Genomic DNA, 25,006 nt, shown 5'->3' with positions numbered 1-25,006 from the left:
ATGATGAGCTGTCATCATTCATCAACTGTATTCAGGCTTGGTAATGTTGCATGTTCTTTTATTTCAATAAACCCTAATTTCCATCAATTTTGAATAAAAATATTTGTCATTAACATTTAAGCTTTTTATTACTCTGAATAATGTTCCTGTCAGTAAATGTGTCAAACTTAAGAAATGATCTATCGCATCTCTAAAAGAAATCATGCTGACATCATTTTAAAGTTTTTTGCTGCCAGGCCACATACAAATAAAACCGCCTGTTTTGCTATCCTTTGCTCATAACTCATAATTGGTTAAGGATGTTAATGAATTTTTGATACAAAACTATATCATTAAATACATTCAACAATGCTGTTTACAACATCAACAAGTATTTTTTTATTCTGTTCCCTGCCTTGCTGTCATCCTTTAACCCGGTCCAGCAGTTGTTACATCTGGAGTGAATGCAGAGTTTTGACAATAGACGTCCTGTTAAGACATTGAGTTAAGTGAAATAAATTGCTTTCACTGAGTGAATCCAATGTAACTGAATCACTTTAATAAACCTTCATTCATTAAAGTCAGTTTGATGTGTAAATATTATAACGTTTAAAAGTTGAATTGAATTAATACAAATGAAATAGATGTGTTAAATTACATTGAATTAATTGAAGTACATTGTGAATTACATTACAGTATTTCATTTATCCAATTCATTTCATTGAATGAGTTTACAAAATACACTGAGTAAATGTAAGTTAAATTCCAATTTAATTCAATTTAGTAAATTGTATTTGGTCAGTTTGTCAATTTACTTGTGTTTAATTTCCTCAAGACATAGGCCTACCTATTATGAGTCAGGTAATTAAGTTGCCACTTGGTTTGTGGAGGCATACAACTGCACCATGGTGATTCCAGTTTATTCTCTCACTAATATTTGTTAATATTACACACAAACTGTGTATCATACCGCTGTATTTTTTCAAAAATGTATTACTTTATTCAAGGTAAAATAATTACACCCTCAAAGAACAATATGTGCAAGTGGTTATGTGTCCTAAGTTCATCAGCTCATGTGCTGCTGAGCGTCAAAAACTTAACAGGGGGGAAATGAAATGTGCAACACAGCTGTAAAAAGTTGAAATCAAATCACTGTGACTGCTACAGTATGTGTCTCTGCACTTAACCATACACACCAAACCAACACGAATATAAGGATAGCGAACATCATAGTACAGTGAAAGGGCATAAATACACAACAATTAAATGCAGTTACAGTATTAACGTCACAACAACAACAATTACAACAACATCAGAAGATAAATCATCACAGTGCATTTTTGAAGCAGCAGTTGTTTTTTTCAAAAGCAAGAGGCTCTTAAAAGAACATTCACAGACAAACATAATAGCTTAGAAATCAGTGGATGAAGGGTGGTTGATCCATATGTTCATGCAATACAATAGTATGTGTTGAACAGGAACATGAATTGAGTGTTGAGACTTTTAAACATCATTAACTCAACTCTCTATTACTTGATATAGGAATATGCTTAAGCATAAGTATATAAATAAAAAAAAGTCCATCAATTGTTACTTTCAATTTACCACACTTTTAGGCTAAAAGACCATTTTTGCTGTATTTCATGTTCCTATTTCAGCCAGCAACCAGAGGCTTGCTACCAGTAGGACAGTTTGTCCTAATGAGGGTGGTTAAAAAAAAAAAAGGTTTATGCTTTCTCTCAGGGAACATGTTGATCATTTGGTTTGGTTTGACAAATGATCAACAAACACATTGTCTTAGACCTTATGTACTATAACACTCACTGTGAGTCTATTTCCAGTGGCATAATGAAAAATGCAACACATTTGGAAGCCAGATTTGCAGTCTATGGTCAAGTAGTTGTTATTCTGACTTAAAGACTTAAAGCCACTTTACAGGATTTACATTTCACCACTTCAATCAAGACATATCGGATGGCCACAGAATCACACACAGACATTCATGTTCTATAGAGGGTGAAGCTCACTACTGACACTTGGTGACCCTGTCACTATTCTTTAATACTACTTTTGGATTGATAGTCCTGAAATTTACTGCAGTGCTCTGGTGATAAGTAACTCTGAATACTCCTTAAGTTTTCATTAAGCAGCATCACAGGGCCAAAATCTAAATGCATTCATTTATTTAGTTCATGACCAAAAACCTAAAGCTAATGACATTTCCCTCAGTATCAGCTCTACTTTTTCTAGTGCCAATTAGCAAATGTTACTAAGCAAACACACAAAAGTAAGGTGATAATCATTGTTAACACTGTACCTGTAAACATCAGCATGTTGAGTTGACATGACGACATTAGCATTTAGCTCTGCTGTGCTGAAGTGAAACCTTTGGGGACCTCTAGCACTGCTTTAGACTTGTAGTTTTAGTGGTTAATTATTCTGCATTGAGACCTAATAAGAATTTAAATATATATTTCTCCTTGTTGTACACATGTCAAAAATATAATAATGACACATGGACATGGTGTCCAAACACATATTTCACTGGCAATACTGTCTCTTTTAGATCACACTCACATTAAAACTTTGATCAGGTGTCAAGGTGTCAAAGATGTTGTGGATAGTTCATTATCAACCATTCATCATGTCATAAAAAGGCTGATTGAGGAAAGAAGCAGAAAGTATACATTCATGCATATTGTTTACCCATATAGTTGTACCCAAGTACATATATATTGATTTTACAGTATATATTATCCATAGGCATGAAGTGGTTTGGTGTGTTCCTTAGTGCTAAGATACAGTGCTGTTTGTTTCTTGGTTCAACCGTCCCTGGAACTTTTAACATTTCTATCAGTCATTGAAAGTTTGAGAACAAGTGCAATTAAATTCGTTCCTAGAGAAACTCGTAGAGAAGATCTCCACTGCTCTCTTAGAGTCTCATGCGTCTTTGTCAAAATGTTAAAAGTTTCATTTCACAAATTTGCTCATTTTCAGATGCAAAAGTCTTCCAAGGTTCCAGTCCCTCCCCTGGGTCACAGAGGTAAACTGGAGTACATGTTGCTCTGTGAGACTGTCCCGTCCGGAGGGTTGTTCTGTATGTGATTGTCAAGGGGTAAAGACAGAGCACAGTGTGCCGTTGTCTTCACAGCTCCTTTGCTGAACCGACAGCTCAGCAGAGAGCAAAGGTGGCGAAACACGGACTTGCGACAAATGATAAAGACCCATGGATCCACAATGGGGTTGAGGGCGTAGAAGCGGAAGGCTGTTAGGTTTGCCGTATCGCCACAAAATGGGTGAATGGCATTGATGAAGCCTGCAATCTGAAAGAGACAGAGAAGGTCGAGGTTAGTGTTTTACTACTCACTGCAGGAAACAAATATAATAAAGTCAAGAAAATACTCCACAGTTGTGCCCAAATTTGTAATTTGGAAGCATGTCCTCCTTGTTTTTTAATAAATTACTTCAACAAGTAAGTTTCTCTGATCCAACTGAGAATGGCAGCAGCACCATGCTGTGGAGGTGTTTTTCAGTAGGAGGACATAGAACAGGACAGATATAATCATAATGAAACCCGGGTCTACAACACTTCAACAGGACAATGACCCTTAACACATAACAAAGACAATGCAGGAGTGGTTTAGCACAGCTCTGTGAATGTCCTCGAGTGACCCAGACTAGAGCCAGGGCCCAGAGGAACATCTCTGGGGTGACTGGAAAACATTGATCATCCAACAGTCCTCAACATAGCCGACAGAGCTTATGAGGATCTGCAGAGAGAGATGTCAGAAAATTCCAAAATCCTGATGTGCATAACCCAGAAGTCTCAAGGCTGTAATCGCTGCCAACGGTGCTTCAACAAAGTCCTGAGTAAAAGGTCTGAATATTTATATCAGTGTGCCCTTTCAGTTTTCACTTTTATTATAGTTTTTAAATATTGTTTTTACTATGTCATGATGAGGTATTGAATGGAAACTGACATTAAAGTTATTTTAACATAAATATACAAAATGTGAGAAACTAAGAGAGTCTGTATATAAATCAATGACATAATAATGAGAAAAAACAAGCATTTCATTGACTGCTGGTAAATGGTGAAGGCCAATTGTAATTTATTTTGTCATTTTATTGATCAAACAGTTCAATAATCCATCAAAACATCAAATTAATCAATAACATAGATAGATAACAATAGATAGCTTTGGTGAATTGGCACCAGATTAAAGAGTGAGTTGGATCGGGCCAAACCTCTGTTAGAGTTCTGCTCGTCTTAAAACCAGATGCAAACTTATGACTGTGTGTTTATGTGTCAGTTAGAGCTGTTGTTCATCTCGTATTGCTAGGCTTTACCAAATATCAACATCCATCTCTCTATACCAATAAAAGACACTCACTGTGAGTGAGATTTTAATTTTCAGATGTATAAAGTGATCTGAATATAGATGCAGACAACTCTGCATGACATGACTACAACTTTTTTCCCCCCTGCATTGACCTTTAAGGTATGACAGCCTGCAGACAGCAGCAGCTGGCTGCTTACTCATCCTGAGCAGAGAAGCAGCAGCTGGCCCAGGAAGCGTCTTTGTCACCTTGCTCCTCTTCTCTATCAACAATTCTCCATTTCCTCCATGAAATATCCAACAAACAGTGGCCTAATTAATGGCTTGTGCTGATTGAGTGCTTTTGCGCATTGGTGTAAATGTTTCCCTGTTGCTAGGGCCTGGACAGAAAACTAATAAGGGTGAGACAAAGTGAGAGGGGGCCAGAGGGAGCAGGTCCAGAGCCAGGCCAAACCAGACTACCAGAGGGACCAGACGCGAGGCTTACTATGCCATAACTTGCACGGATGTGGTCGCTCAGATGTTAATCTACAAATACACCCATGAGAAAGACAGAGAGAATGAAGAGTACTCAAAGCAAACCCAAAACAACAGCAATTATCTTGTGATGCATGTCATATGTTGAGCTCAGTGGTATAACAATATTCAACAATCCTGGAAAAAGTGTTGTCATTGTAGGTGTGTCAGAAGTGGTTACAACCCAGAATGAACCAAAACGAGGACCAGATGTTTCTGACTTTTTAGGAAGTAATCATGTTACTTTTGAAGTTGTGTGAATTTTCTTGGATTGCACAACTGATTTTAGCAGAGTGACGGTTGGATTCTTAGTTATTTTCACAGGTTTAGCACGTAAAAGGTCGAGGTTTAAAAGATTTATGGATTACAATATAGGCCTACAACACTCACACCGACAGACGGGGTCAGAATACACACATCAGAGACAGTGCAGGGTTTCTTTTACAGGAAGTTTCCTTCTTAAAACAGCTGATTGTGAAAGCAATTGCAAGACACCAACTAACCATTTCACAATTTGACCTAATGCCACTCTTTGTCAATTTTCATTTTTTTCCCCTTTTTGTTTTACTGTCACCTGCCTAATTCAAAGCTAGTGATTTAAATCACTAACTAAATCAGGTTAGGAGTTTTAGGTACATTTTATCTAGTAAAGACTACTAATGTGTAAATCTGTTACCAGGAAACATCTAGCACTGTCCAATAAAAAACAATCAAGTTAACATGATGTTCCTTAAGCATCGCATGCTGTGACATGCTGTCCAATTTTTTTGTTGCATATTGTTTCATTTTAGCATTGCATAAATCTCCACCTAGAAAAAAAAAAGTTATTACTTGGCTAAGTTTGAGTTGATGGCGAGCGAATCCATCCTGATACAGATCTATTTGGAGTTTTTGCCATGATATCATTAGACATGAGAGACAGCAGATCCAATAAATGTTTCAAAAGCTTTGAAAACTAGCCTACAAGTGTCCTCATGGGACTTTTTAAGACAAGACACTGGCTTGGATTTAAACAGCTCTCAACAATTGTTATTTGAATCAATACTCAACGAAAAAAATTAATCTTAGGCTTACTGGCATCAAACACACTGACAAACACAATTACAAATGTCCTTTGTGCTCATCGTGCAGAGATCATACACCTTATTCATCATGCAGCGTTGCCAGAAACATTTCAAACAGACATGCATTCTCACGCGCTCCGCTACTGTCCTCACCCCTGTCGTCTCAGCCTGCATTATCACCCTCGCTATTGCCTCTGCTCCTGCATGCCACCCTGCCTCTTATGGTCCTCTCAGCGGACCTCAAGCCCTGCAGAGAGGGACACCAATCATGAGCTGTCTTCTCCAAGTGCCGCAGGCTGTGGGGCCAGAATTGATGAGATGTCATGCTCTCCTTAAACAGCAGCATATTAATGTATCAGGCTGTGGTTAAAGAGCAGGCGAGAGACGCTGCACAGCAGGCGAGGATCAGGGTGATTATTTAGTTGAACAAAGGATCGTGCCGATGCAGGAAATCTTTAAGGGACAGTGAGCACGTTTGCATGTGCACATTGTGCATGCATGAACACATCATAATCCTCTGCTCTGCAAACTGTGCTACTTGTGTGCACGACTACTGGGTCAAAGGGAACTGGACTGACCACCTACCTTTGTCATAAAAACAAGTTGCAAAATATAACACAGAAATCATCTTAGCGCTCTAACTTTTGTTGTCTATAAATCTCATCTTTGTCTACCAAAGATAAATATAACACCATGAAATTGCTTGTTTTGTCTTGACCAATAGTGCAAAAGCTAAACCTAAACACACAGTAGCTGGAATGAGGACATGTTTTTGTGTTTTTGAAGTGGATGATTATATGGTTTATTTTTCTGTGGGGAAAATAATCAATACAATCGTACTAATTGATCGTCTCAAGGCTACATGATTTTACTTACAGCTTCGGCATCCTTTCATCTTCATGTACCTCAACCCTAAAGGAACTGATGACAGCACGTACATCCTGGCAGAGACACACAAGATGCTATTTGGGGCTGATGATTGCTGTGTCTTTCAGGAAACAAACCACTTAATGGATGTCTACACTCTATGACCCATTATTTTCCATCTTGCAGTCCTGAAGGACTCCTCGTAACTCTTTCTTCCTGATCCTGTTTCACTGCTGGATCATTACATGGGGATGAGAGGAGGCAGCGCAGAGATTACTGGCTGTGAGCTAGGACAGAGAGAAATGATGAAGCGCTACACGGGTCTTTGAAGGAGTAGTTTAATCTTTTGGGAAACATTTTTTAATCAATAATCTTTTGAGAGTATAGGATGAGAAGATCAATCTCACATGTCTCTCCTAAACCTTTCCCTTTTTTGCCACTTGGAGAAAGAGGAAATGAGCTGTAAACACAACTGGCATATGATCAGTTAAGCTGATATGATGAAAGTGATGGGAAACAGCTGCTTTTTAACACATCCAGCAGACATAGACACTCATTATCTGGCTTTTTAGCAGCTGCAAAGCAAATGTAAAAAAGGTGACGACTACGAGTGTCACTTTTAACATCAGACTGTTGAGATGAAACTATTGATTAGAGCAGCTTTAAAACTGGCAACAGACAAAGAGAGAGCTTAACACTGACTTTCTACTCGACCTGCTCAGCAAGGAACAATGAAAAAAACACAGCAAACAACTGGCTGGTGAACATAGTGAAGCATTTAGCAGCCAATGAGCCAGATATTTCCCTGAGGAGTTGGACCAAAAGGGACCAAAGACAGAGCAAAAAAAGGGGGGATGTTTGGGCTAACCCTCATTTGTAACTCCTGAATGTGTAAATAAACACAAACTCATAAAAGTTCAAATGGTGTTTATATGTCACCTGATGACAACTTGCTCCCAAGTGGTCGAACTATTCCTTTAAGCAAATAAATATACATTTTTGACAGTATTATAACAAACTCACATCAGGTTGCACACTGGACTTTTCTCCTGTGTTTCACCTTCGAGGCAACATTTAAGTTGAGTTAATATAGCATGACAGGAAGACAGGTTGACACTAATCACATCTGGGGAAAGTTTTGCACCTCCTCTGTTTTCAAGAAAGGATAAAGATCTTTATTTAATTTTCCTATAAAAGATGCTAGAAAGAGAGGAAAGTGCTCTTTGTGGTGAAGACGGGAATAAAACTAGTTTAAAGAGTCATTGTTATCTGAGTTATTACATTTTTTAAAGACTTAGAGTAAATTGACATCACACCTCTGAACCCTCATGTCCATCCTTACTGACAACACTTTGAACATCGTGCACCATGATCCAGAGTCAGCTTGAGAAACGCTCGTGTACTTGAACAGTTATTTCTGTAGGTTATAGCTGTTTATGGAGCTGTTAATATTCTTAAGGATTTGTGGCTTTACACATCTTGGCTCTCTGTGCATAATGTAAAGACATGAGACTAAAATCAATGTATCCCAATCGTCTATTCCTGGCACACAAAAAAAGAAAAAATAAGCAGTTTTATCAAACAACTAACTTAAATGAGCGCAGTTTACCAACTTTGTACTAAACCAGCAAGTCTTTCTGGTGTGTTTCCTCTGTTTGTTCTAAATTCTCCCCTCTGATTTATCTTCACACTACAAGTTCACTCACTCTTTCCACTGAGGTGCTGACCTATATCTTTGAGGCCTGAGGGCTCAGTTCAGGGAAAAGTCAACACAAATCCAACAATGTCTTACACCCGCAGCACGTCTGTGCTGTGTGTTGTTCCTGCGGGGGATACTATGAGCTATGGTGAGCTTGTTCAATAAAACGCACTGGAGTTGATTGGATTTCTAGCCACTGCTTTAATTTCTCACTAATGAGAGCAATCACATATTCTTCTTTGTCCCCGGGCGGTCTGACCATAACGGCCTCTGCCCCAGATTTACTTCCTGAGGGACCTGCGTGGTGAGTCATACAGTACAGATACTGAATGTAAGGCAACGCTCACCGCAGTGCCTCTTCACATGAGGGGAATTTCACTTCTACACCTCTGCAAGAAGTTCCTGAGGAGGTGTTTTGTGTCATCTGAGACTGAAAAAGATACTGAGAGGAAAAGGGTGGGTGTGCGCAGGCGAGAGCATTAATGTGCATCTGGTGCATCTAACCAGTTTGTTCACTATGTTGTTTTCTCATCTTTGTTTTATGACTTTTCCAGAAAACACACTTCAAGTCTCTTGGGCATCTTCAGTTTGTTGGTATGTTGTTGTTAATTTAGAAAGTATCAAAGGCTGTATAATGTATAAATGTAAATGGATTCAGTCTCAGGAGAAAGGGAAACATTGGACATTAATAAGTGGCAGCATTAACGGCAGACTGTGTCTGTCTTCAGGCAACATCCATTAAGGGAATTATCATGTCTGAAAGTCCATTAGTGAGCTCCATCTTTAAAACATGCTTCAGGCTGTGGTGAGATACCTGGAGCTATTATACCTCTCACCAGTGTTTTCAAAAAATGACTTTTCAATTGCTGTCACTCTGGCTCTCAAGCCAGGCTGTTATGTAGGTTGAGAAGTGACCACAGGGATAAGATAACAAAACAACAAGAAAAAACATTCTGTGTGTACACACGTACATGTACAGTACACACACACACATACACACACAGGTCCTGTATGTTCTTTATTATCAGCACTTTATTATCACCTTACACCATCTGCTGTACATATATTAACTCATATGCTACAACCTTCTTTGTACCTACGTGTGTGTGTGTGTATATAAATATAAATATATATTTATATGTTGTCTTGTATATTGTCTTTTAACTGTCTGTGATACTACACTGATGTCATTGTTGTTTTCTTCTGGTTTGTACTTGCCGTCTTGACATGATTTATGTGTTACAATGGTCCACGGGAAGAAATAATTTGAATGAGATTACTGCTATAAATCATCTCTGTGGTTTTATGCAATTATTGTAGAAAACAAATAAAGATAGAAGAATAGATCAAAGAAAAAGGCTGCATGTTTATAACATCTATAATTATCTTTTTTTATGCTCATTTGAAGAACATACATGGAAGAGTAACTATCCCTGATGAGTACACAACTGTCTCTCTCACACAGAGACAAAAGCACACACGCACACATACAGTACACACACACACACACACAACACCACAGAGGAAGTGGAAGTGACTGTGACATAGTGAAAAACATACAAAAAAACCCCAAACAAACTGTGAAATATATTTTCATCTGATGTAGTGCATTGTAAGAATAGTTTGAGTTGCTCTGACATTACCACAGAAACTCAACAGGCTCCTCTTTAACTGTGACAAAGCTGCTACAGTACAGTGCCCTATGGTTCTACTACATACACAGTATGTAACTGTATACAAGAGTCCAGACCTACAGTATTGGTGCAGACTTTAGTGCATTGGGTTCAGGTGAGGAAAAACAAGTGATTCATGATTTAAAACTGAACGCAGTAGTTTGTTTGTAGGTTTGCTGTTGACATGTACTTGTGTTTAATTCTGGAATTAGAGAAAGAGCCAATTTTGGGTTGGTTTCAACACAAAGTCTGTCACAGAGAAGCCTTATAGGACGCTGGCCATGTACCTCTTTTCTAATTCCCAGCCATGTGCACAATACATCATCTCGTTTGCCAACAACTGAGCACAATTCAGCCATAAAGATTTCATCTTTTATGTTTACTGGCACCGAACACCATCCACTGTTGCTTTTATTAAACCTGGGTCCTGGGTTTATCCATCACTCCAGTTGGTTATGAAAGCTATTTCGTGACTTAGTTCTGGGATGTGATAACATCTGAGATAACATTGTTTGCTGGCAAAACGCAACACAAGGGGCAGCCGAGATGGGCAGGAAATAAATCTCTAGATAATGCCTTTCTTTTTCACCACGAAAATACTAAAATTGTCCCCAAATGACTTGGGAAAGTTGTCCACCACATAGAAAAGCGTGCACAGGTATTGTCTGTCAAAGTTGAAGCAGCTTGCGTCAGGTATTTATGAAGTCTAACTGGTGATTCAAGCATTTTAAAGACCTGTCTAAGTGCAAGACTGCTTGTAATGTTTGCTGCCTGCTCATGGACATCCACTTGCTCTCTTTTCTCAAAAACTGACTGTTAATACAACATGCATTGATGAAACTTTGGATGAACTCAGGATATAAAAAATCCTAGACCTTGGGTGTGTTTTGGATACTTAAAAAATGCTGTTTTTTAGACAAATATATGAGTTTCACATGTCATTCGGTGTTACTGCTTTTTCCATGAATATTTGGTTGAAAATCATATCAGTTACCTCTCACTGCCACACAGGATGTCAATGTGCAGACTGTGCCGATTTCAGATTGATCTGAGCTCTGTTGAGCTCTGCTGCACTGCTCACAGTCTGACATGATGCCCTAAAAATTCATTTATTTATGCATCAGCATCTTGAAAACTACAGTATAACCATATTGAAAACAAGTTTATGATTTAATGAAGCAGCTACAGTATTGCATGTCAGTCTTTTAAATTGGCATAAAATTGCATGTTCTGTATTATTTTCTATTAGCAAAGATAACTGGAAACATACAGGGCACAACACTCAACATTTGAACTGCAAGTCGCTGTCACTCACTTCCAGACTGGAGTTTCATGACTTTCACAGGAAGTTTTGCAGTATTAGTATTATGATATGCATGTTTCACTCTGTGTTTTCCTCTCTACGTATGTCGTTAACGTACTGTAAAGGCAACCACAAAGTACTTCCATACTGACAAGTGCTGATAAGCAAGTACTGTACATGCACATGTGCGCACACACACAACACGGATTATGGCTGGTGCACAGAGGTTTCCAACACACTGAGCTGACACCTTTAGGAGGAATTTGTGAGTTGGGGCTTTATAAACAGAAATATCATTTCAATTTTGAGTTCATTTTACTTTATTAATCTGTATCCTATCCTAACATTTAACCCAGCCAACATCATGTCAAAACAAATCACAAGAAAGAAGAACAATTACTGTATGATGAGGTCATCATCAACTCTATAGGGGTTTTGTCTAGTAACTGGCAAAGTTGCAGGAAAATGTCAATGATTCAAGTTAATTTGCTTTTGATCCCTGTTTTTATATAGCTAATTTTACACGTGGTGTAAGTGTCTATAAATATCTGACTAAACACTTGTTCAAATCATTTTACAAAAGCCAATCATCAATTTCTGTACAGTAGCCTATGTCTTTGAAGATATCTTTTTTTTTTTTGGTGTTTTTGCCTTTATTTGATAGCACACAGTATAGATAGACAGGAAAGGGGGAGGCAGAGAGAAGGGGAATGACATGCAGGAAAGGTCCGCTCGACACGGGACTCGAACCGGGGACGCCTGCACTGAGGACTGTAGCCTGTACATGGGGCGGCCGCCTTAACCACTGCGCCACGCACCGCCCCATCTTTGAAGATATCTGAACTCTAACCTCTGACACTGAGAGCTAAGTTTGGGGTGGGTGGTGGTTATTCCCATAACATATTTTTTTTTGTTGGCCATTACATATTTTCAGACTCTGCTGTTGTTTAAACAGCAGATCGAGTTCACTGGACTGTAAAATCCTAAACCACAGAATCTTCCCTCTGCTGCCTGGTTGCAATTATCCTGTTGATTTAGTTAAGTCCCTGTTGTCTACAAACATTGGCTGAGACGTCGGTAAGCCATGAATCCTTCACAGAAACATTTTGAAAGGATCACATAGAACATTAAATGATAAAATAAATGCAAAACATGTTTTTGTTTCTATCACTGGACCGTCACCACACAGGAATGATCAGTTATTGAAAGGGTTAGCATTGGTCATTTACGGAAAGCCGTATCGTCACGCTTAATTAGCTGCATCAGTTTTTAATAAATCTGTTGTCCAATCAGTCCACAAAACGACACTGATCATTGAAAGTATTTTTTTTTTTTTTAGTTTAACACTATGACTCATAACTTGTCTGATTCCAGTGTAAGTCAACATATTGAGAAGGAAGTGGAATATTTTTGACTTGTATGACTAAGTAATTTTATGTTCGTGGGGATTCCATTACACCATCAAAGATTTTTTTTTTCTTGATGTGGGTGGGTTCTTTTTTTTTTTTCTTCTTACACTGGAAGATTTTAGATTGACTAGAATGCACATTAATCTCGTGCCATCATTAGGTTTCTTAGATAAAGAAAACAAGTTTTTCGTCAAACTTCAATTTAACCGGGTGTCAGCTGTTTCCTTTTCTTACACATCTCTCAGCGCAACAACAGATGATAACCACATTCTGCTTCCCTTGCGGTTTGTTTGACGTGAGGGAGTCGCCTTTCACCTCTGCATCTCAGCCAGGTTTTATTAGGTTATACTGTATATCTCCTGAGACTGGCGGTGAGGTGGGGGGTGAGGCAGGAATCCTATTGCTTTATCTCTACCTATACATTTCCTGGAAGGTGTTATCATAAAAAGGGACGGGTTCAGGTTGCAGGCTCTAATTTTAGCTGCAGTTCGTGAAAAATACCTAGATTCATCAACTCCTATCAAACTTTTTCCTTCATCTTCTTCAATTTCTCAATTGGTTTGTTCATTGGTTAATATGCAGCTGCTCTGTATTCAGTCAGAGGCTGTTTGTGAGTGAACAGGACATAGCTGTGTGACCGTCCAGACAGTGTGTATGAAGGACAAAAAAAATTAATTAATCAAGTAATAGGTAAGAACATCTACATCTGTATAAATAAATGATTAGATTCCTAAATAAAGGTAAAATAGATTCATAAAAAAAAGCCTTTTCTGTTTTTATTCATTCATCTATTCATTTAACTTCCTGGCACTAAAAATGTAAGTGAAAATATACAGAAAGAATCTGCTGCTAAGATTATAACTGTGGTTGTGCAAAATCTTTTTCTTAACCACTCACAGCTTTTCTCAAACTGATGTAAATCTCCTTGACAACCTCTGATGTGTTTCTAGGTCTAACATAGTAACACTGTTGTTGTGAACATTATTCAGCTAAGCACCATGTTAAATCAGATACGAACTGTTGAAAAGTGGTTTGTAACAGCTGAACTGTGTTTTACACAGGAGCCAACAGTGTCCCTGCTCCTCAGATACATTCAATTAACTAATTTATTTTTTTATTACTTTTTATTTAATTGATATATAATGCTGCTCATTGCCTTTTAAAGTTGTAGCCACAGGGACTTGTTTAGAGATGAAAATAAAAGGTTTTGACATACAGTATATATTCGAGATATGTGGTTTTCATACAAGGAGGTTGAATTTGGATATTAAAATGTCAACAAACTCCTTAAATCCAATTTATAGGTCAAAGGAAATTCTTACAATTAGCTTGTTGAATCAAACCCCCTGTCTTTCTCACAGTGAGTCTGCCAAATACAGAGTTGTTGCGTAAATGTTAAAGAGCTATACTCTTATATTTCCAAAAGTATTAACAGAGCTCAAAATTTATCACAAAGAAATCGGCAATCAGAACTATTTCAACGGTTTAATGATTAAGAAAGAAAAAAAAACACAAATAAACACAAACAACATTGATATCTCAGTATCTGCCTGTCAAGTGACACCATGAGGGGTCCCGGCCCAAAAGGTTGAGAAACTCTACACTTGGGTGGAGCGTATTTCATGCAACTGCTGTGTGAACAATGAAGGTGCTGATGAATGGACAAATAACTGTGGACACACATGGCAAGAAGCCAACAGGGCAAATATAGAGAGAGAGCACTAAATTATGCATAATGTGCATACAGTAAACGGCTGGGTGAGACAGGTTTACTGATACATTCTGTATGTCTTGGCGATAACTGTGAATATTTCACACAACTTCTGCAATAAACCACATTTAGACACAAACACGCATACTCACAACTTGTGAATGACTTTGTACACCACAGTGTATCAAAGGGACATTTTAACTAGTATGGGAAAATGACTTGGGGCTGTGGATTATAAGTTGTGGAAAAACAGTTGGAAACAGTTGTGCTATCTGGTGTATTCACGTCAATCCTGTATTGTGTATCCATTAATATGCACAGTCCCATTTAAATAAACAAAAAAGAAAGAAAGAAAGAAAGAAAGAAAGAAAGAAAGAAAGAAAGAAAGAAAGAAAGAAAGAAAGAAAGAAAGAAAGAAGGAGCCGAAAATATTCACTGTAGCATTTGTTTCACATAAAGTTGCATATTTTTCCTCATATCCTTTAGCCATGCCAGAAGGAAAAGGAGGACCGACCACAGAAAAGACAGAGGAAGTGAGTGAATTTTTGTCTACTTCATTATCATTTGTTACCTTTAAGTTGTTTGTTTCTCTCTTTCTAACCTGCAATATAGAAAAAAACACTTTCATGTGTTGAGAAACTGAATTAAGTTTGTCTTTAGGAATAAATTCATCTAAAATAATTTGAAGAGGCAGAGTCAATCCAATAGTGTATTTTACAAAATGAAAGCATTTGAGAGGAGACTACCCTATACCTATATGTCTCTCCTGCAACACCCACTGGTATGTTGCCAACAGCTGCCCATGGGGCATACAGTAAGGAGGCAGATTATACATTATATACAGTACATAATGGATATGCACCTATTGGAGAGGACAGATTTATTCAGGGCTGCTGTGTCGAAGGTGTGTGTAAACTTACACCATTTGCCAGGATCAATAAGATTTTATTGAGTCAATGTAATAAAGCTGTTACATGTCAGCTATAAAACTACTGGTAGCCTTCATATCAGCAGATCCAACAGGCAATCACCGGTTCCACGGCAATTTTAATTGTCTGCTGCTTGAGCCTGACATGCATCAAACTACAGTATTAACAACATGTTTTTTGATGTAATGTTTGAGCTGTTGCCATCAACCCATTAGCTAATGAAGAAAATGTGAATTGTACAGTGTTTAAATGTATCATTTTCTGTTTGCTCTCACATTCTTATACAACGTATAATGCTGTCACTCATACTCATCATTAGTCCTACTCCGAAGGTACGGCAAATACAAATAATAGGCTATAGCCCTTTTTTTCAAATTCTGTTGTGTTTTGGGCTCGGACAGATTTTTTCAGGCTTGAGTCGGGTGGGGACAGATTTTTTGAGCCCGATCAGAGCTCTATTCCAGGTAACACAGGCAAAATGTTAAACTGGAAAACTGGTTCTTTTTTAAAATTGTCAGTCCAATTGTGAAACAGACTCCTGAGCATTTACAAATGGGCTTTAAATTACCAGCAACAAATTAAGGAATGTTTCCTCTTGCAAAATAAACACATGCAGCCAACAGTGCTGGGCTTTTGTTGAAAGATGTTCCACTCAAAAATACACATCAGAGAAATATTAAGGCCAAATGCAGGAGGTGGGGACATTAGCTTTGCATTTGTTTTTTGTTTTTTATCATTTAACATTGGAAATTAATCATGAACACACAATGGATCTATCATGGACACTCTTTGAAAGAATGTCCGACTGCAACTGTCATATCAGTATATACTGTAACGGCATGTACTGTATTATTTTAAGGTTTTCAACCAAGTTTCTGTCATACAAACATAACAGTTCACAAGAGTTCAGCGGTACAAATAGAACAAACTTGGTATTTTCCATCTATACCCTTCCAGTTTTACCACAAGCTTCACAGAAAATATGTGGCAAAGCATCAGACCATAAACGGGGCCGAGATCACCCAAAGGACACAGCATATCACTGAATTACATGTGCACTTGAACACACAAACAGGATGTTGCTCAGCATTGCAGTGTGAGAACCTGTTCCAGCGAGGTACAGTGTTTAATAACAGCCGGTGTTTCTTGCTCAACATGAGGCCGTGAAGCGCGACCACTTACAGTAAGTTTATCTCTGATTTGAAGGAAAATGTCATCCCCTCATCACTATATCCTATTAATCTATAATCTATTTTTACCATGAGTTATGGCCAAAATCACGTTTGACAACCAAATTCAAAACAGTTCAATTCTAATCAAAGTCAAAGTGAACAGTGCGTTTTTTTCCGGTAACTTCACTGTTTTGGTTCACGCAGCTGTTTCTGTGGAAGAAGGTCCAAAAAAAAAAACTGCTGTGGTTTGTCACTCCAATATCGGATCAACAACAGCAGGTAGGTGATCTTATCGAGCCAGCGGATGTACTGGAGCATTTAGCAGGCAAGTAGCCATGTATTTACATTAGGAGACCAAAGTCAGAGCAAAAAAGAGGGTTAAAAATTGCACTAGAGATTTGTCTAGTGCTCAGAAACACAACTCTATATGAATGCTAGTGTTGCTTTAATTCTTTTTTTTTTTTTTTTTTTTTTAAATATGCAGCTGTTTGTAAACATGTTTGCTTTGTAAATTAAAAAGGTGATGGTATATTAGTATTAAAAAAGGTTGAAGTCAAAATGTCCACTGGCAATATGGACATGGTCAAATTGAACTTATTAATCATGGAAACTGCTCAGTTACTGGATCACTGACTCATTGATTTTTGATTTTTATTTGGAACCCTAAGACCACATCATGACACAATGACTTATCTACCACTGATCTGCTCTCCACACATCTAAACCTCTTTTCATCATTCTGTTACTCATATATTAAAATTCGATTCACCAGCTGCTCACCCCTTATCGAGCGCTGTGTCATGCCTAGGGCCATATTTTCCCACACACTTCAAGGACATATTAAAAAAGGGCCCAGGAGGAGTTCATGTCATTTGTTGTTCACTTTCCCACCCGCCGGCAAACTGGATAACATGTGAGAAAGCACAACAAACCAGGATAAAAAAAACCACAGGATATGAAGAGCATGATTAGCAAGCCTCCGGCCTTGTGACAACTGAATGAGAGTAAATTTCTGCACGCACACAAATGTGTGGTGTTTATGTGTTGAATGCAGGATTGAGCATCCATCCACTGGCAGAGGGAATCCTCATTGTTCAGTCCACAAAGCCAGCTGCTGATTGCAGAGCATCATCTTTCTTTATAGAAGCATGGACAAAGCCCACAATGACATTTATCTCCCAGCAGCACCTGGAGCACCTGGAGCACAATAACACTCCTACAACCTCCTATCTTAACAGCATGTGGATTTTAAAGTGCACCGGCACCATGACGCGTGGATTCATCTAACTCTTCACAGACATGCAAAGGGCATTGTTTACTTGGCTGCTATCAGGATTCAATCATTATTTCCACATGTTGCACAGGTTGACTCATCTGAGGCTGTGTCTGGCAAACATTAAAAGCATGACAGCGGTTTTCATAGGTTCATACATAGTCTGGATTTTGGGAATTCCCTTTTTCAACACATATTTACTCAATCTGGATCCAGTTGGATTTGGGCAGTGTCAGTGAAAAGCGATCATTCTGTTGTTACGCATAGTTTCAATGGCATTTGAGTGTGAGCTTTGACCGGGCCTGTCGAGACACTGGAGAGCTTCAGGCGGTTTCTAATGTTGATTCAGTCGTATTCGATCTCACCTAGAATTTGTCTTCATATGGCTCCATTGACTTGTTCCTGAAGCCTCTGTTTCATAAACAGGTGAAGTTTTGGACAGAGGATTTATTTTCGCTTCAAGCTTCCACATAACTTTTGTCTGCATGTGCTTTTGTTTCCGTGTGGTTTCCTGAGTCCCATTCTGCCAAGACAGCCCAGATTAATGAGGCGCTGCACTGACTCCCTGAGGCACGATGCCCTGTGACTGCTGATGTGTCAGAGGTATGTGCTGTTGTTTATCTTTTTCCTGACAATCAAGCTACTATCCAGCTGGCTCACAGGTACTGGAAGTAGTTTGGTATTTTCTTTTCTCTTTTTCCAAAAACACAGAATGTATTATGTGCTTGTGACAACCTTAGACATTTGTGTTATTTTTATCTGTAGATGCAGCGGGAACACAGTGGGCTAAGGGAATAAAATAAACAATGTTCAGATTTGATCACAGAGTCATTCATGCATTTATCCAAGTGGTAACTACCATCCGTCTAGAAATTGTTATTTTTAAAAGCACAATTTGGATACAAACTGACACAAACTGGATACGCAAAAGTCTCTGGGTTCTGCTGATGTGTCTCTGTTACCTACAACAGCAAATGAGCCAGTCAGTGTGAAGATAGGCTATTTCTAAGTAGTCTAATTCTATACCTCTGGAAGGCATGGTCGGGTCGGACCACTGACGCAATGATACGAATAGATACATTACGCTGCTAAAAAAAAAAGAAGCAAGTCCCGTCTTCTTTCCGACGTTTCCAAAATAAATCTACATGTGCCGGCCAGACAAACGTCTTCATGACAGTGGGAAATGCAGCCTTCATGCCACCGCTTTCGTCCACAGGGGCCGCCAAAATCACCACTAAATGAAAAGTCTGTACAGGGGCTTTAAAATGTAGAAACTGTAAAATCCCCCAAAAACAAAACAAAAAACAATTCAAGTTTAAAATCTGACTGTGGCATGTCTTCAGCAGTTCCCTGTGGGGTTTTTGACGAGTAATAGTGCTATGAAGCTCTGTCTTTAAGCGCATTTTACTCACTTGTGCATGCTAACAAGCATACACATAGACGCCCACAAGCTTCTCAAACTGTGGGAAACCAAATGTAAACAACTTTTCCATATAGTTTTTATATTTTATATTTTATTTTGGTACTTTTGGTTTCCTGGTGTAGAATATTCTGATGCATGTGGTGCCTTCAACAAAGCAAGGAAATGTATGGATCTCTCTTGTACTTCCTGTCATGTTACGTCACAAACAACAAGTCAATATTAGTTTGCTGAGTAAGACTCATACACATCAGCTACACTAATGGAAAACGTTTTTCATTAAGTCAAACATCAATGCTACTGCTGCAGATTAAACTTGCTTCAGCCACGTTAAAACAAACTCCCCCTGAGATTATCAAAATCTTCTCATAACACCTTTTCCCCCTTTGCTATTAAGTTTTGATTAAAAGGGGATATTTAAATCTAAAACCACAAAACAGCTTTGTGAATAGGTTCTGAAACAAATGCAGCACTTCATTGATCCAGGTATCGACCCACAACATAAAGCTCCCGGGCAGCTTCTGTGGTTCCCATGGGAACAGATGAGAGGAAAGATATTGGTGATTGTCAAAAGCAAGCTATCAGTTCTGTAACTGTCCCCCTCAGGAGAGAGCTTCGACTATTTACAAACTGATCAACAGAACAAAGAGGAGTGATGGGAGGACTAATGGAGGGGTTATCCAGCGGCAACCTTTTGTCAGGGTTTTGAAATACTGACCTTTAATACCTGCAGGCCAGTGTAATCAAATGAAAGGGCAAATACGTCCTTCTGGGGCTTTAAGGGAATTCTGAGAACCAGAGGTGACACCTTCAAATGGCTTGTTTTTATCCACCCAACTGCCTGAAACCCAAAGACGTTTATTAACCAAATTGTTGCTAGTTAACTATAGCTGCGTCTCAATTTGGAGAGAGTAGTTAATTACAGCTGTAGCTGACAACGTTGCCATGCAATAGGAGCAACGCTCTGTTAGGGCGGCAAGGCAAGGAAGACGCTCGGTTCCGGCCTTCGCAGTCTAAGAAGGCTTGTCCTTCATAGACCGCATCCTTTGAAGGATATATATTTATATATTCAATATATGATTAATGTATGTTAAAAGGACAACGAGGAGTTTCTATTCGGTTATAAAAAAAGCTCACGTTAATGTGGATGAATCTCCGCTACCCACACTTGTTAATGGGCCCATTTTCGATAAATATATCGTTTTGTCTCTATCGTTATTTTGTTATTATTAGTGGTGGTGGAAATGCTGGTCGAGCCGACCAGCGTTTCCTTCGTGGCGAGTCATGAGAATAATGCAGCCGAATCGCCGTTTATGGTCGGAACTACAACGGTATGTGAACCTCTTTGAACCTCTGACTTTAATTATTGATGAATGAAAACATGAGTCTGTCTTGCGCCGGTCAAAGAATTTTACGGTGCGCGCAGAGGCTCATAAATGTAGTGTGAAAACGCTTCGCTTTTCCAAAATTCCTTGTTGTCCCTTTAATTTTATTGTTTTGGTGGTGTAATCTTACATAATGTAGCTCTCACACTGAAAGAGGAGAGGCTTTAACCACCATCCTTCAGCTGTAGATGTATTTTTGCAGTTGCACGTTGAAGTGTTTTAACAGGCAGTAACCCTATCTTCCATACAGTATGTCACTAAATTTCAAGCAATGTGTCAATAGTCCGTCCCAGAACAAACCAGGACCTCATGTTTCATGCTAGGTCAAACCAATCAAGAGTTCTTTCACAGAACAGCCACAATGATATCATTCATCACACCGAGCTCTGTTGCTTAATGGCACCTTATCTTTTTCAGATGTCGACTGTAATTGTGCAGTTTTGTACTGCCGGTTTAAATCAGTGGGAGGTGACATATTTCATCCAAGGCCAGGAGTGTGACAAGCCTGGGAAGCTGGTGTGCTACTCAGGTAACAATGAACAGGACAAACGTTCACAGCCAGTGGTTAACTACAAGTTACATCAACCCAATACCTTGCAAGAAAGCTAAAAAAAACAAAACAATTCAGCTTCCTCTCAGAACATTTTACCACTTATCTGATCACATAATTTTGACCTTTTGCTCCCTGAAAAATGCACAGAGCAAATACGGCTCATCTTAGCAGACGCATGATCATGAAATGTGACTTTTTAATGCAAAGATCGCAAAATTATTTATGCCCGTGAGGCGCAGAACATGAAGATTTATAAATGCTTTGCAATTCAGGCTTTTTTTTTTTATCTTCTCTCCATCCATTTCCCGGCACCTGCTTTGCATCTCACCCACATCTACCAGTGTGCAACCCCTTCTGCTGAGGACAAATTGCAAACAGAGCTCAATCTTTAGAGCTTGAAAGCATCATCATCCAAGGTATATTCAGTTACATCAAAGTGCTTTGAGAAAATTAAGACCAACCGGAAACACACGCTGGAGCATTTCTGTTGGCGCATCGTTGTGCATCTGCAAGAATGATGACTGTACCCGGGGTGAGAGTTTGCAAGAATCTGAACTGTGTCACTAGCAGCATCAACAACAATAAATATCAATCAAAGTTCTAATGTTGAACAGAATCACCCCACCCCACCCCACCCCACCCCACCTCACCCCACAACATCTGTTTTGCTTCAGGCAAATTAAAAGATCCTAATCATGAAGCAACATCTGTCTGGAAACATTGTAAATCTACTCACATGCCGCCGTCTCAGTTCTTTTGGTTACAAGAACCACAAGCATGCACATGCTGAGCAATCGCATACACACACACACACACGCACACATCTGCGGAGATGATGCACAAATCATTGCATCGCTTAACAGCGTCGTGATATGCTGCAGATCAGGACTGCAATTTTAGATGATTCATAGTTGAGTAGATTATGAATATGTATACATTTAAGTTTGCATGACTAAGACTTGTAGTCATACAGGAGGAAAGTGTCAGTCACAAAAACAAGTAATGTGCCATTTTTATAATAATAAAATAGTGTAACCCCTGAGGTAAGGTTACAGCCTTTCAGTTCTATTTCTAAACTGAAACTAAAAAGTACAGGCACAGCGACGAGGACCCCAGTGACACATTGTGGTGAAAATTGAGTTTAGTTTCCTGACGTGTTACTCCATGTTGGCAGGTATACATCATCATCACTGTTCATTCCCCTGGGCCAAACACCGTCGTCATCCACCGCAGATTAGTCAAAACTTCAGAACAGGCATTGCCACAAACCATCCAGATGCAGACAGTGAGTAGACGTGTGAAAAGTGAAAACATGCACCGACACTTTTTACTGTTTCCTGTAAACTACTTGATCATCCCACCTGCTCTGTTAAAAAGATCAGCTTGCATGCAAGTAGACATGCCTTTATAAAAATGCGTCACATTAATCACATCCTCCGACTGGTGGTTTTTATTCCCGAAAAAAATCTCAGGACCCCTGGCTAACGCTGCGTTTGGACGCACAGATTGGAGGCTGGATAACAGTGGAGTCATGCCAGAAGAGATTTGCCCTCCGGGAGAGGCAGGGCCAGACCAGTCCTCCAGGGTTGTCAGGTTTGGCACACTCCTCTCAAACAGGGACAGATATGGAACTAAGCAGACACATGCACAGCACAAACACTCCATGACAGCATGCCTTGTGTGGCAAAGGCTGCGCTTTTGGGCACACCTTTTATTAGTGAAGGCAGAGCACAACAGTCAGGGAGACTCCAACAGGGCGCGCAAACACATACCACAGCAACAAAAAGATTAACAGTCACCATACCATACCAGCTGAGCTTTTCCATGAACATAATGACTACAGAATGAGGGGAAGGAATTAATGTCGCTGGATTCGGCACACAGGAGGTGAGGAAACTCTATAATCCCATAAGAAAGCCACTAAATGCTGTAAAGTCTGCCCTTTTACTGACAGTGAGCAGATACACATTCAGTCAGGGAGCCGCGCTACAGATAACAGTTTCTAAAGCTTTCTAGCATTGTCTTTAAATATCCCTGTTTCCGTTCCTCTTTCGGCATAAACTTGCTCTGACTTCTTTCACTGAGGAGGTCTCGTTCTAATGACACATCAGGGTGTCAACGCTCTGATTCAGCTGTAAAAGTGATGACTGTCAGACATTAAATGTGTTGTAGAAATGATACAAAGAGTGAGAGGGAGTGAAAATGTTAAAAAGGGAATATCAGTCGGTGTGATACACAAACACAAACACAGAGGGGAAAGTTAAACGTGAACTTACGGTGAGTGGAAGGGAGCAGACCACAAAGATGACAGTGATGAGGGCCAGCAGCACCAGGTGGTCCATCTCTTCTTCTCCACGTCCAAACCATGCCAGGCTCAGCCGCCTCTTCCTCACCGTCGACCCCACCGATCCACGCCGCATCATCTGGCTGCGGTGCATCTGGCACAGGCTGACAATCACCGAGCCATTGCACACAAACACTGCGAAGATCAGCAGCGCCATGAGGGAAGAGTAGGACACAGAGAAGGCCAAAACCAAGCTGGCCTGATCGTACCCTGTCGCGTCCATGTCGATGAAGCACCACGTCCCGGGACAGTACTGTCTGAATTTCCCACAGCCGCTGAACGGCAGGAGACAGAAGGCTAAAGAAAAGAGGTAAATGAAGACGAGGGCGTACTTGGCAAAGCTGCGGCGGATGTGGACAGAGTAGAAGTAAGGGTGGCTGATGGCCAGGCAGCGTTCCACAGCCATGGCGCACAGGATGAGCGTGGGCGCCAGGCCGAAGAAACTCATGGCAAAGCCAAAGAGGTTGCAAAGTTTTCCGCCACCCAGCTGTATCAGGGAAATGTTGCGGGCGTAGCAGATGAACACAGGTGGGCTCAGGAGGCAGGTGCCCAGCAGGTCTGTGAGGGCCAGGCCAGTCACAAGGATGCAGAAGACCGAGGACCTGGAGCGATGCTCCTTCTGGTGCACTCCGAGGATGAAGAGAGCCAGGAGGTTTCCCCCCACACCGGCCAAAAACATGATGATGCTCGTTGCCGGCTTGCCATCCTCATTCACGACGAGAACGTTGTCACAGGTGGTATTTGGACATGATTCGTTTGAAACCATGCTTTTGTTCATGTCTAACATGCTGAAGAAGTAAATATTAATGTGGAGTTCCCAGTCAACAGAAGGGAATCTGGTGCGTTGAAGACATCATTTGGTAACACAGAGGGCAGGGATGTTTGCCGACACCCATAATGCTGCTTTTACTTAAAACATTGATTCTCTTCTTTGCGCACAGTGTGGAAATCTTTCTGTGGAACAAATAACAAAAGCATGTAAGAAACAAAAAAGCTACTTGGTGCTCAGGTAGGTGATCTTTTACTATATGCAGAATAAACAAAACCCACTCCACCACGTGGCATCACCTTGAACTTTTTCTTTTGAATACATTAACATATATTTACATCTCTTCTCGTATTGTGTCCATATATGCTGCGATTGTGAATCTGGTAGAAACAGAATATTTCTCACCTTTTGCCGTAGATGACCAATACAACAGCCGACTGAAACTCTTTCAGAGTCACAACTTCTTCCTCTTCTTCTTTTTGTACGGATTCACACTCCTTGTCAATGTCTTGGATGAACAGGGTTCAAACCTGCCACTGCCGCTGTAACGTGCCGATAACGTGAAGGCAGACACACACACTCACAGTCACTGAACTAACA

General features: G+C 39.7%; 1 protein-coding gene across 2 annotated transcripts; it reads right to left on the bottom strand.

The window, feature by feature from the left end:
* Positions 1-1,191: 1,191 nt before the first annotated feature.
* ptgir (prostaglandin I2 receptor) lies at positions 1,192-25,006 on the bottom strand. Of its 2 annotated transcripts, XR_015037501.1 has the most exons (4): positions 24,812-25,006; positions 23,570-24,591; positions 2,959-3,302; positions 1,192-2,927 (listed from the first exon to the last, which is right to left on the bottom strand). XR_015037501.1 is itself a non-coding variant. In XM_085796434.1 (3 exons), the coding sequence occupies exons 2-3, from the start codon at positions 24,422-24,424 to the stop codon at positions 3,015-3,017; spliced, it is 1,143 nt and encodes a 380-aa protein (XP_085652560.1). In that variant the 5' UTR covers positions 24,425-24,591; positions 24,812-25,006; the 3' UTR covers positions 1,192-3,014. The 2 variants fall into 2 exon arrangements, 1 of the variants encoding a protein (XP_085652560.1); XM_085796434.1 differs by having other exon boundaries at positions 1,192-3,302.

The sequence above is a fragment of the Trachurus japonicus genome, chromosome 13, assembly GCF_045865225.1.
Source record: "Trachurus japonicus isolate A0001 chromosome 13, Traja_1.0".
Classification (NCBI taxonomy): domain Eukaryota; kingdom Metazoa; phylum Chordata; class Actinopteri; order Carangiformes; family Carangidae; genus Trachurus; species Trachurus japonicus.
This window is presented reverse-complemented; position numbering and strand designations above follow the sequence as displayed.

Excerpts from the sequence above, each read along its gene's own strand:
- ptgir (XM_085796434.1), bottom strand. The coding sequence starts at position 24,424 with ATGTTAGACATGAACAAAAGCATGGTTTCAAACGAATCATGTCCAAAT. Across the intron at positions 3,303-23,569 it reads TCTGCTCCCTTCCACTCACC|ATTGCAGGCTTCATCAATGC; the intron begins GTAAGTTCACGT and ends TGTCTCTTTCAG.